Source organism: Caretta caretta, chromosome 1 (assembly GCF_965140235.1).
Source record: "Caretta caretta isolate rCarCar2 chromosome 1, rCarCar1.hap1, whole genome shotgun sequence".
NCBI lineage: Eukaryota > Metazoa > Chordata > Testudines > Cheloniidae > Caretta > Caretta caretta.
In genome coordinates this window covers 260516973-260528375 of record NC_134206.1, presented here as the reverse complement: position 1 = coordinate 260528375, position 11403 = coordinate 260516973, and the positions used below count along the sequence as shown (strand labels likewise).

At 47.5% G+C, this 11403-nt stretch overlaps 1 protein-coding gene across 3 annotated transcripts in view; it reads right to left on the bottom strand.

Annotated features, from left to right (window-relative positions):
- Window positions 1–22: 22 nt before the first annotated feature.
- Window positions 23–11403, bottom strand: part of MIURF (mitochondrial elongation factor 1 upstream open reading frame) — a 48764-nt gene continuing 37383 nt past the window's right edge. Inside the window, exons 1-2 of one of the 3 annotated variants that reach the window (XM_048834576.2) lie at window positions 829–1145; window positions 23–261 (exon numbers count right to left, since the gene is read on the bottom strand). In XM_048834576.2, coding sequence (XP_048690533.1) covers window positions 23–235 — 213 coding nt within the window. In that variant the 5' untranslated portion in view covers window positions 236–261; window positions 829–1145. The other 2 variants (XM_075124186.1, XM_048834565.2) reach the window with 2 other exon arrangements.

Sequence of the window (11403 nt, the reverse complement as noted above, 5' to 3'; positions counted from 1 at the left end):
AGAGCAGGGGGAGGCAAAGACTCTAAACCAACCCTCCCAGTCTATTGTTCAGGAAGGCCTGTCCCTTCTCCAGTTGTCTTTCTCTGTCTTCAAGCCGATCCAGCTGCTGGTTCTTGCGGAACTCACGCCGGATCGAGGCGAGGTAGAAATCACGGTCGGTGTAGCGTAGACCACGGCCCTGGCGCAGCAGAGCGCGATAGAGATTCAGCACTGCCTCACGGGACCACGCTGCCATGGGGGACAGATGCAGGAGAAGGCAAACTGAAGAAAAATGGATGAGTGAAAGTCAACATTTGTTTCCCAGTTGCATTTCGCTGTCTCCCCCGTGCAAGTCTCCCTGATACTTTCTTCACAAGCCACTGGGAAAGGGGAACCCAAGGGGATGGATTTCCACCGGGGAAAGAGCGGGAAACTTAGTGCAGAGGAAAAGATCCCTACAGAGGGGGCAGAGAACAACCTCACTCTATCTGCCAGCAAAGCAGAAAGAGGCAACAACACAAAACAGAGACACTGTAAACCCCCCCTAAGCACGACACTAAACCCCCCCGGCCCCACCGAGACTCCCTGGATCAGCTCCGCCAGCGCCTGCCCCCGCCCGGGCTTCCCCTGCCAGGCGCTGCACGGAAGCCACCTGCTGGGGCGGGGGAGACCCCGCGCGGGCGGAACCCTCTGCGGGCTGAGGAAGGGCCCCGGGGAGCAGCGCAGGGCGGGATCCCTGAGGGGGAACAAGACGCTGGAAAGCGGTTTGGGGGCAGGAGGGGTCCGGGCCCGCTGCAGGGCGACCCCCGGCGGGGCGTGGGGAGGGGCCTCGCCCGGGACCCCGCTCACCCGGGAAGCGGGAGCTGTTTCTCAGTCCCTCGACTCTCGCCCACCCCGCAGCCTCCCTCCCGGCACGGCTTCCCCGGGGTCACCCAGCAACATGGCCGCTTCGCTTCCGGGGCGCGACCCCGAGCGGCCAACCAGCGAGAGCGAGCGGGAGCATAGATGGTCCGCGCGGGGAGGGCAAATTCCGCTCATCGCGGCGCGCGGCGGGGAAGGGCGCTCAGGGCTGCCCCCATCCGGCCGGCGGTGCTGTACGCAGCGCGAGTGGGGACAGCTTGGTCCCTCCTCGCTTGCCCCCTCCCCTCCGGCGGCGGGACGTGGCAGAGCCCAGGCCTGTCCTGAGTGGCGTGACACGTCACTGGCGCGTGGGCGAGCCCCAGCGGGAAGCGAGGCGCGCGCGGGAGGCCGCCCTGCAGCTCTCCCTGGGCTGAGCGGGCCTGCCAGGCTCGGGTGCAGGCCGCCTTGTCACTTCCTTCTCTTCCTATGCATTCATTCGTGTGTCCGACTCGGCAATGGAAGAGCGCCAGTCCAGTTCTCGGCCTGCCCTGGGTAATCTTTGAGACGTGCCCTGTGTAAACAAACAGACTCATTCTTTACCCCCAGATCCAATCAGGTGGAACAAGAGATGCCTTCGCAAATTCTTAAGATTCAGATCCTTTGTCGTTTGGTGTCTGTTGGGGTGTGGGTGGGGTGCTGTTGGGGTGCGTGCGGTAAATTTGCATCGGGATTTTGTGGTTAAGGAAGGGAGTGTTTGTTGTGTTGCTTTAGGTGACAGCAAAAGGTCAACGGTTTTTTTTTTTGTTTTTTTGTCTGTTCCGCCCTGAAATTATTCTTGGGCAAGTCCCAGTTTGTGTGCAATACTTGCTTTCAAAACCGCAGCTGGACGGTTGCTGTTGAAGTCTTGTTCTAGCTTGTGTTAAAGTGCAGTTCTGCTCTGAAAAGTGACTTTGTACAAATTGTGGGAGAGGGCTCCATGTTTATTGTCTCTCTTTGGGTCCAATATAAATATATGCTCAGTGTACAATAAAACAGATTTATTTAAATTGCCTTTGCCTCCCCTTTTTCCCTTATTTTGAATATATAAAGGAAGCCTGAAAGATTATTTGCTTCCTTTCTTTTAATTTTTTTTTCTTGCTTTTTTAAATATTAGAAATACCAGTAACTAAGTCAGGGTTGGTTTGTTTGTTTTCACTGGAGAACTTCTGGGGGTTCTCAGTAGGGTGACCAGATAGCACAGGGGTGGCCAACCTGTGGTTCCGGAGCCCTATGTGGGGGTTGGGGAGAGGGAGGGATAGCTCAGTGGTTTGAGCATTGGCCTGCTAAACCCAGCCTTGTGGGCTCAATCCTTGAGGAGGCCATTTAGGGATCTGGGGCAAAAATTGGGGATTGGTCCTGCTTTGAGCAGGGGGTTGGACTAGATACCTCCTGAGGTCCCTTCCAACCCTGATATTCTGTGATTCTTCAGAAGTTAATATGCAGCTCCTGGTGTAGGCACCAACTCCTATGGAGCTACAGGTGCCAACTTTCCAATGGGCCAGGGGGTACTCACTTCTCAACCCCAGGTTCTGCCACAGGCCCTGCCCCCACTCCACCCCTTCCTGCTCCCTCCCCTGAGACTGCCATGCCCTTGCTCCTCCTCCTGCATGCCATGAAACAGCTGATCGGGGTGCAGGGAGGGAAGGGGAGGTGCTGATTGGTGTGGCTGCCGGTGGGTAGGAGGCGCTGGGAGTTGGGGGGGTGCTCTTGGGGTGCTGCTAACTTATTACTGTCACTCTTTGGCAATGTATATTGGTAACGTGTGGCTCCTTCTCAAGCTCAGGTTGGCCACCCCTGAGATAGCAACTGTGAAAATATGGCATGGGGGTGGGGGGTAATAGGCGCCTATATAAGAAAAAGACCCCAAAAATGGGACTGTTCCTTTACAAACGGGACATCTGGTTACCCTAGTTCTCAGAAATGCTTATTGTGAACTCTCAAACCTTAACTGAAAGGCTAGGAGTGTTGACACTTTTACAAAATAATCCTTTCAGCCAAATGTTTGTTAGGCATTAGAGGTAATTATGTGTAATTTTAAACTGTCTGACTTTAAAACCATTCGCCCTCTCAGCCTGTTATATTTTGTAATGTCAGAACTTCTCTAGTTCTCCAGGTACCTACAGCTCTGTCTACATTAGGGAAATTTGACAAGCCATTGCTAGCACTGATTCAGCTCCACCGGTGTTAGCAATGGTGGGAGCTCTAGTGTCCTTGAGCCAGTAGCTGCCATTACTGTTTTAAGCACTATGTTGGTTAGACCTGCTCATCAAGTGAGAGCCACAATTAACAGCTCTCTCTGTAGTTCTGTCTAGAAACATACTTCCCATTTAAACCTTCCCATTGAACAAAACACTCAATTTAATGTTTTTCTTGAAATGCTTCTAGGATATTCCTATACTTTACATATACAAATACCAGTACAGAAAATATGGCTTCACATTCAACAGCAACCCTAGACTGGCTACACCAAAATGCTGCTCTAGTGTAGATGAGGCTCCAGAGTTCATGTCCCAAATGGCTTTTTGTATTCCTTTCACACAGATTGCTTTTGAAAGCAGAGCACTCTCTACCCCTGTACAATAGGGGAAGGAAAAGTTAAACAAAAAAGTTGTCAACAATCTTTTCCATCTCTCTAAATGCATGCAAATACCATTGCTGGTGATAGTCTCTAAATCTGTTATTAATTTCTAGAGCCCTGTGTGGATACAAAATTTGTAACCGCATTTGATCTGCGATCTGCAAAAATGATCTGCGTATATGCACGGATTTGCAGGGCTCTATTAATTTCTCCCTCTCTGTTCAACATGCTGTCTTCCATGTGAATGGCCAAGGTCAACCAAAAACCTAATGACTCCCCACATAATCTAGTCAACTCTTTTTCTTAAAGAGGTTTCAAAAATCTTGACCATTTATAAAAAAAAAAATTAATTCCACTTCGTTAATAAACATCTTACTAAGCTGTGCCCTTGTAAAAAAGCAAGGAGGTATACATTTGAAGAACCCAGGCTAATTGATTAATCCTCCCAGCTTTTTAAATAGTAGCGTAAATTTATATTTAAAGTACATTTTTTCAACAAGTCCTAATGTACTAGCTCAGTGGTTCCCAAACTTGTTCCGCGGCTTGTGCAGGGAAAGCCCCTGGCGGGCCGGGCCGGTTTGTTTACCTGCCACATCCGCAGGTTCGGCCGATTGCGGCTCCCAGTGGCCGCGGTTCGCTGCTCCAGGCCAATGGGAGTTGCTGGAAGCAGCGTGGGCCGAGGGATGTACTGGCCGCTGCTTCCAGCAGCTCCCATTGGTCTGGAGCAGCGAACCGTGGCCACTGGGAGCCCCGGCCGAACCTGCGGACGCAGCAGGTAAACAAACCGTCCCAGCCCCCAGGGGCTTTCCCTGCACAAGTGGCGGAACAAGTTTGGGAACCACTGAGCTAGCTAATGTGTATGGCCCCAAATAAACAAACCACTTACACATGTTTTTAACTTTAAGCAGATGAGTGCTCCCATTGCTGTTCAACAAAGCATTTAAGGACACTGGTGGTATTTAAGCACATGCTTACAGGTAGGCATGTGTTTGAGTGCTAGGGATGGGATTACTTATGTGCTTTTAAACATGTGCATAAGGCCTTGATTCAGCAAAGCACGTAAGCACTTTCTTAAGTCTCATTGACTTCAGTAGGCCTTAAGCATGTATTTAAGTACTTTGCTGAAGTGGGACCTATGTGCACCACTCCCCTGTACTGAATATAGGCCTGGGCAAGTAAGTGAGAGTGTTCTCTGTGTGATTTCAGGTTGTCCTTTATTGGCTGGCTCACCATGGAGATGAATTTGAAAAGGTGACTCATGGAAAGTCTCTTCTAGCTCACAAGGTAGAGGCCTGTGCTTTTTGGAGCAGCAGGTCTTGAGTTGTATTTTAGGGATTGTTAAAACTCTGTTCTCTAAACATAATTAAAACCATATAATTAAAAAATAAGTCATAATACATCCAGATAATGTTCTTAAAGTAATAGAACATAAAATAGCATAAGGTTATAATAAAATATCTTATACTAGAGGTAATAAAAATATACAAGAGAACTTTTAACCCAATCAAATCTAATTCATCAAACTGTCATGCTAAATTTCCATTAGCCTAAAAAATTATACTGTACATTTGTCTCTTTTTCTTTTCCCCTGTTAAGGTGGGAAGATTGCTGGACCTCATGGTCATCATTTACTTTAAGTTCAATCCATATTAAGATTTATAAATAACAGGATAGAAGATAATGTTGAAAATTTAATCAATACTATGCTCACTGTGGTTACTCTGCCTCTGAATGGAGATAGCAGGAATAGAAAGTGTTCAGATATGGACACTGAAAATGCTCAGATATATGAAAAAATTTCCACAGGAGGAGAAATTGAAAAAATTGAGACTGTTTGTAGAGAAGAGACAAATAAGAGGGGAGATGACAGAGGTATGCAGAATGATTAATGGTATAAAGAAGGTAAATTATGTGCACATAGTAATCCTCTCTCAACAAGGAGACATCACTGAAACTAGAAAGCAACCTGATAAAAGGGAATCCCGTTTTACAAAAGGCATAATTAGCTTATTTGGTTCTATTCAATGTCTTCATAAATGATTTGAATAATGGCACTGAGAGAACACTTAAAGTTTGTGAACAATACTTTAAGCTGGGAGGGGTTGCAAGCATTGTGGAGGACAGGACTAGAATTCAAAATGATCCTGACAAACTGGAGAAATGGTCTGGAATAAACAGGATTAAAATCAATAAGGACAAATGCAAAATACTATACTTAAGAAGGAATACTCAGTCACACAAACGGGAAAAGACAGCCTAGGAAGGACTACTGCAGAAAAGGATCTGGAGGTGATAGTGGACCACAAACGAAGTATGAATCACAATGTAATACTGTCGGGGGTGGGGGAAAGTAAACATCATTTTGGGATGTATTAGCACAGTTGTTCTCAAATTTTTGTACTGGTGACCCCTTTCACAAAGCATGGCTCTGAGGGCGACCCCCCCCCCCACCTTGTAAATTAAAAAAACTGTTTTATATATTTAATACCATTATAAATGCTGGATGCAAAGCGGGCTTTGGGGTGGAGGCTGACAGCTCGTGACCCCCATGTAATAACTTCACAACCCCCTGAGGGGTCCCGACCCCCAGGTTGAGAACCCTTGTATTAGCAGGAGTGTTGTAAGCAAGACACAAGAAATAATTCCTCCACTCTACTCAGCACAAATGAGGCCAGAGTTGGAATATTGTGTCCAGTTCTGGGCACCACACTTCAGGAAAGATGTGGACAAACTGGAGAAAGTCCAGAGGAGAGCAACAAAAATTACTGAAGGTCTAGAAAACATGACCTACAAGGAAGGATTAAAAAATTGGGTTTGTTTAGTCCAGAGAAAAAAAACACAGTGGGGAGGCTGTTATAACATAACATAAAAGGCTGTTATAAAAAGGAGGGTGATAAATTGTGCTCCTTATCCACTGAGGACAGGACAAGAAGCAATGGGCTTAAATTGAAGCAAAGATTATTTAGGTTAGACATTAGGAAAAACTTCCTAATTGTAAGGGTAGTTGAGCACTCTGGAACTAATTGCCTAGGGAGATTGTGGAATCTCTGTCATAAATTTTTAAGAACAGCTAAGACAAACACCTATCAGGGGTAGTCTAGAGAATATTTAGTCCCGCCTTAGTGCAGGGGACCTACTGAGGTCCGTTCCAGTCCTACATTTCTATGATTCTATAATTAACCTGTGAAACTCACTGCCAAAAGATATGGATATGGCCAAGAGTGTAGTAGGATTCTAACTGGGATTGGACATTGATATTGGATAATGAGAACGTCCACAGTTACATTACATAGGATTAAAAAAATCATAATAGATATAAACTCTTATACTTCTGGGAATAAGCTAAACCGCTCGCTGGTTCTTGCTCACATGCTCAGGCTCTAACTGATCACCATATGTGGGGTCGAGAAGCAATTTCCCCCCAGGTTAGATTGGCAGGGACCTTGAGGGTTTTTCACCTTCCTCTGCAGCAGTGTGGGTGCAGGTCACTTGCCAGGATTATCTGGGTATATCTCACATAATCATTTCCCTGCCTTTATGGGGGGCTCAGGCACTGGTGCATCTGGCTATCTGCCTGTGACACATAATAGTCTAGTCTCTTGTGGGCTGTAATACTTTGGCCTAATTTCAGTTGTCGGGTTTAGTGTGCAAGAGCTGGGTGGTGTGGGTGGCTCCTGATATACGGGTCAGAATGGATGATCTGGTGGTCCCTTCTGGTCTTAAACTCTATGGCACTATGGGCTTGTTCACACTTACATTTTATAGCGCTCTAACTCACTGGCTCAGGGGGGTGAAAAATCACCCCCCTGAGCGCAGCAAGTCTGAGCGCTTTAAAGCGCTGGTGTGGACAGGCTCCGAGTGCTGGGAGCCGAGCTCCCAGTGCTCGGCGCTAATCCCCTTGTGGAGGTGGATTACCAGGAGGGCTGGGAGAGCTCTCTCCCAGCGCGTGCGTGCGACCACACTCGCACTTCAAAGCGCTGGTGCGGGAGCATTCCCGCGGCAGTGCTTTGAAGTTTCCAGTGTAGACATACCCTATGACTGAGAAGAGATAGACAGAAACTTCCACTATGGGGAGGCTATTCCATCATTGTTCACGATGGGATTTCTTGCACCTACATCTGAAGCGTTGGGTGCTGGCCGCCATCAGAAAGGGAGGTTTGGACCAGGTGGACAATTGTTCTGATCTGGCTTGGCAATTCCTATGTCTACCATGTCTTCATCATTAATCTTAGAGAGCAATATAGCCATAATTTATTCCATCAAGCACAAGTGCGCGTGTGTATACACAAATACATATAAAATACATGGAAGGTTAGTTTTTAATCTGAGAGAAGCGATGCACTTCTGTAGAGAAGCTTACATATTTTTGTCTGTAATAATCTAATTAAATGGATCATCTCTTTAACGCCTATCCTGTCTGTTTTTCAGTACACCATGGATTTTTACCAAAACTAGAGAGTTTAGGACAACTATAAAAAAGTCATCAAACTATATTCACTCCAGCACTGATTGGTTATCTAAATTGCTATCTTTCACGTACACCCAAAGCCCCTTTCTCAGGCTGTCAGTATATTTCAAAACAAGGATGCTAGAGTCTTGAATACAGTTATGTAAGTGATCAATCTGACAGCCACATAATGTCTTTTTTCTAGGGTCCTAAGTTCTATCCATGCTATTAACCATGAAGTAATTGGGCCACATTCTCTGCTGGGGTAATGGGCACAGCTTTGTTGAAACCAGTGGAGCAGTGCCCATTTACACCAGCAGATAATTTGGCCCTTGTGTCAATAGCATGATATATATACAGTTGAGAAGCACATAATCTCTCTGTATCTCTCCATGCAAATGGCCAGAGTTTCAAATAAGCTAGTGAAATCTCTACTTGCTTTACCAGAGTAATCACACACGGCTCAAATCTGCAAGGTGACGAGTGCCTTTGCCCTGATCCACCAAAGCACTTAAGTCCATGCCTAACTTTAAGCATGTGGGTGGTCCCACTGATCACCTTCCACTATCAATCCTTAGAATAACTTGCTTAGTAGAAAACAAAGAGTTCCATTTGGCCATAGAATGGAGTTGTCACAGGGCAGAGGAAAACCTTATGGTCAAGACCTGAATTGCAACTTGTAAAGCTTCCCAGAGCTTTTGACCAGAAGCAGACCCTCCTATAATCAGCTAAACTATTTACTAACTTTAAGCATATGAAACTACTGATGTTCTTTATTCTTGAGAATGTATTTAATACTTATCTGCAGACCTGGAGTTGAGGGAAATTCATATCCCCAAAGAAATGTCTAAAGGACCAAGATCAAGAATAGATAAGTGATATATTTATGGTAACAATTGATCAAAAAGAGAAGGTAAGAGGCAAAAAAAGTGGAATAATGAATAATACTTTGTACCTTCATAGCATTTTTCCCATCTGCAGCTACGTTTAATGGCTTTACAGATTTGGTGGCCTTTTAGAGATTCATTAATATCTTTTGTTCATTTATCTTGTTTAAATCAAACAAACAACTTTGCAACCTCCAGATTGTACATAGGCCAATCTTGTGTTCCTGTCTGTATGATCATCCTTATCTTCCCCTTCCTCCTCTGTTTTGTTCTACACTTACCCTATACCATCCACTCTCTTCAGATTGTTAAATCTTTGAGGCAAGTCTGTTCTGGTGGAGATCCGCTGCAGATATGGGCATGGATCAGGGAGAGCTTTACACCATCTCCAACTGATTTTTAAGGACTGGGAAGAATTTGCCAGATACCACCAGAACCACACCACTTTCCAAGGCTCAGGCACAGGGCAAGCCCATTCCAGCGCAACCTGTCCTTCATAATGAAAAGAGAACTTGGCTCTGCACAGCTTCTCCAGGATCGCTTGGGTTACTCTACTGGGCAGGTCTCATCCCCTGCCTCAGATAATCTGGACCAGGCTCCCTTTCTAAGGACAGTAGAGGCTGTCACCTGTCCCTTGGGAATGAGCCTCACCTATCCCAGGGTCAAAACACCCTGTTCAATTGCTGAGCACCTGGAACCTTTCTCATCTTTAGCCTTTGAAGTTCTCATCTGAATATTTGCTTCTGCCACCAAGATCTGCAGCTGCAGGGGCTCTGTCTGGGACCACACCTTAGTCTTCTGGACCCCAGGCGGTGGCCCTTCTACTCATCCTGCCATAGCCCCTGCAGCTTTCATTGTCAGCAACGGCCAGGTGTGCGCCTGACACTCTGCACCATCCATTTTTAAGGCTAGCTGATTTGGCAGGTGGGCTGGTGGATTGCAATGGATGTCTAAGAACACTGTACTTCTAGCTATATCAACCAACAGCTTCTCTGGGGGCTGATAAGCATCAGCATTGCAGTAGAGCCAGTCATGGAGTTAAAAAAAAAAAATCTTGAGTCCAGATCCCACCGCGCAGAAATCATGATTGCTCCCAAAATCATGAGATTTTTAAACAAATATTCTATTGTGGTGTTTGTTGGTCTGTCTTTTGCTTTCTGAACTCTTCCTGCTCATTGCGCGCGTGCGTGTGTGGCCCACTCTCCCTAGTGTATTAGAGGTGACTGGCCCCTGCTGCAGGCACGCTTGCCCCCATCTCTCCTCTGCCTAGCAATGAATTCTGCTCCCAACCTTCAAAGCCATCCTGTCCCCCACAGTCCACATATCAGTTCTACCCCCTCATCAGGTTTGCCCATCCCTCCCCCCTCCTGCATCTGCCCAGCCCCCTCCCCCCACCATCATTTCTGCCAGCCCAGCCCCCACCCACCCCTTATCCCGCATCAGTTCAGGCTCCCCAGCCCCACCTCTGCTCCTCCTGGGATTCTTCACCCCCACTCTCCCAGGCCTGGGGCAGGGGCAACAGCAGCAGGGTCCCCTTGTCCTCTGCCAGACTGGGGGGGGCAGCTTCTCAGTGGGGATGTTGCAGGGAGGGAAGGGTGAGGTGCAGAGGAGCAGGAAGAGGAGGGAACAGAGTCAACCCCAGCTGCTGAGCTCTTTTTGCTTCCCCTCCTTTGCTGTGAAAATGGAGTCAGGTGGCTGCGGGAAGTGGTAGGAAGCTGTGCCTGCAACTGGCCGCTGTACCCCAGGAGGTGGGAAGGTGGAGCGGGCAGACAATGAGAGGGGTACTCCCCCAGCACAGCTGAAATTCGCAAGAGGCCTGAAACCTCTCTGTCATCTCCAGGCTGGCTCCTGCCCTGGATGAAAGCCTGTTGCTCACAGAAAAAGCAAGAAAGCCATAGGATGGATCTGCTCGATGCTTAATAGGTTACTCCTGGGGGAATTCTGCACCACTGCTCAAAGCAGGATTTTGCAGAAATTAACGTGTGTGCAGAATTTCCTTTCCCCCACAGAAATGGGCTGTGGAGCTGCTAGCCACCATTAGGGGATGCTGGACACAGCAGAGCCCAGCTTGCATATAGATGACACTGCCAGGGGCGGGGGGGGGGGAGGGAGAGGGACATAGAGGGTTCCTGACACCTGCAGTTCCCAGCATGCCTGAGGGAAGGAGAGGGGGGCACATAGGAAACTCCATGCAAGCCTGGGAGTGAGCGTCAGGCTGTTTCTCCCTCTGGATCCCCGGGCTTCTGGAGGGAGGGCATGCAGGTATCTGGGCCAGGGGAGCTCTGCAGCTGGGCTGTGGGGGAAGAGGGGGTGGGTATCTGGGCCATGAGGGCCCCATGGCTGGGCTCTGGGGAGGAAAAGGGGGCAGAGAAACAGGAACTGGGTGGTCGTAAGGGTTTCTTTAACTCTCTACTCCTGGGGGAAATTTTGTGCGTGTCTGTATTGTTACAGCCATACTTGCTGACAGGTATTTTGAAATAAATTACCAAAGCAGTTGAAACTGGTGTGATTATGTAGTGCTATTCTGACAAATAAAACTTGCAGAATTTTAAAATGTGCACAAAAAAAGTTTTTATTTTTTTGGTGCAGAATCCCCCCAGGAGTTATAGGTCCCCCCAACCACTGACCTGTGT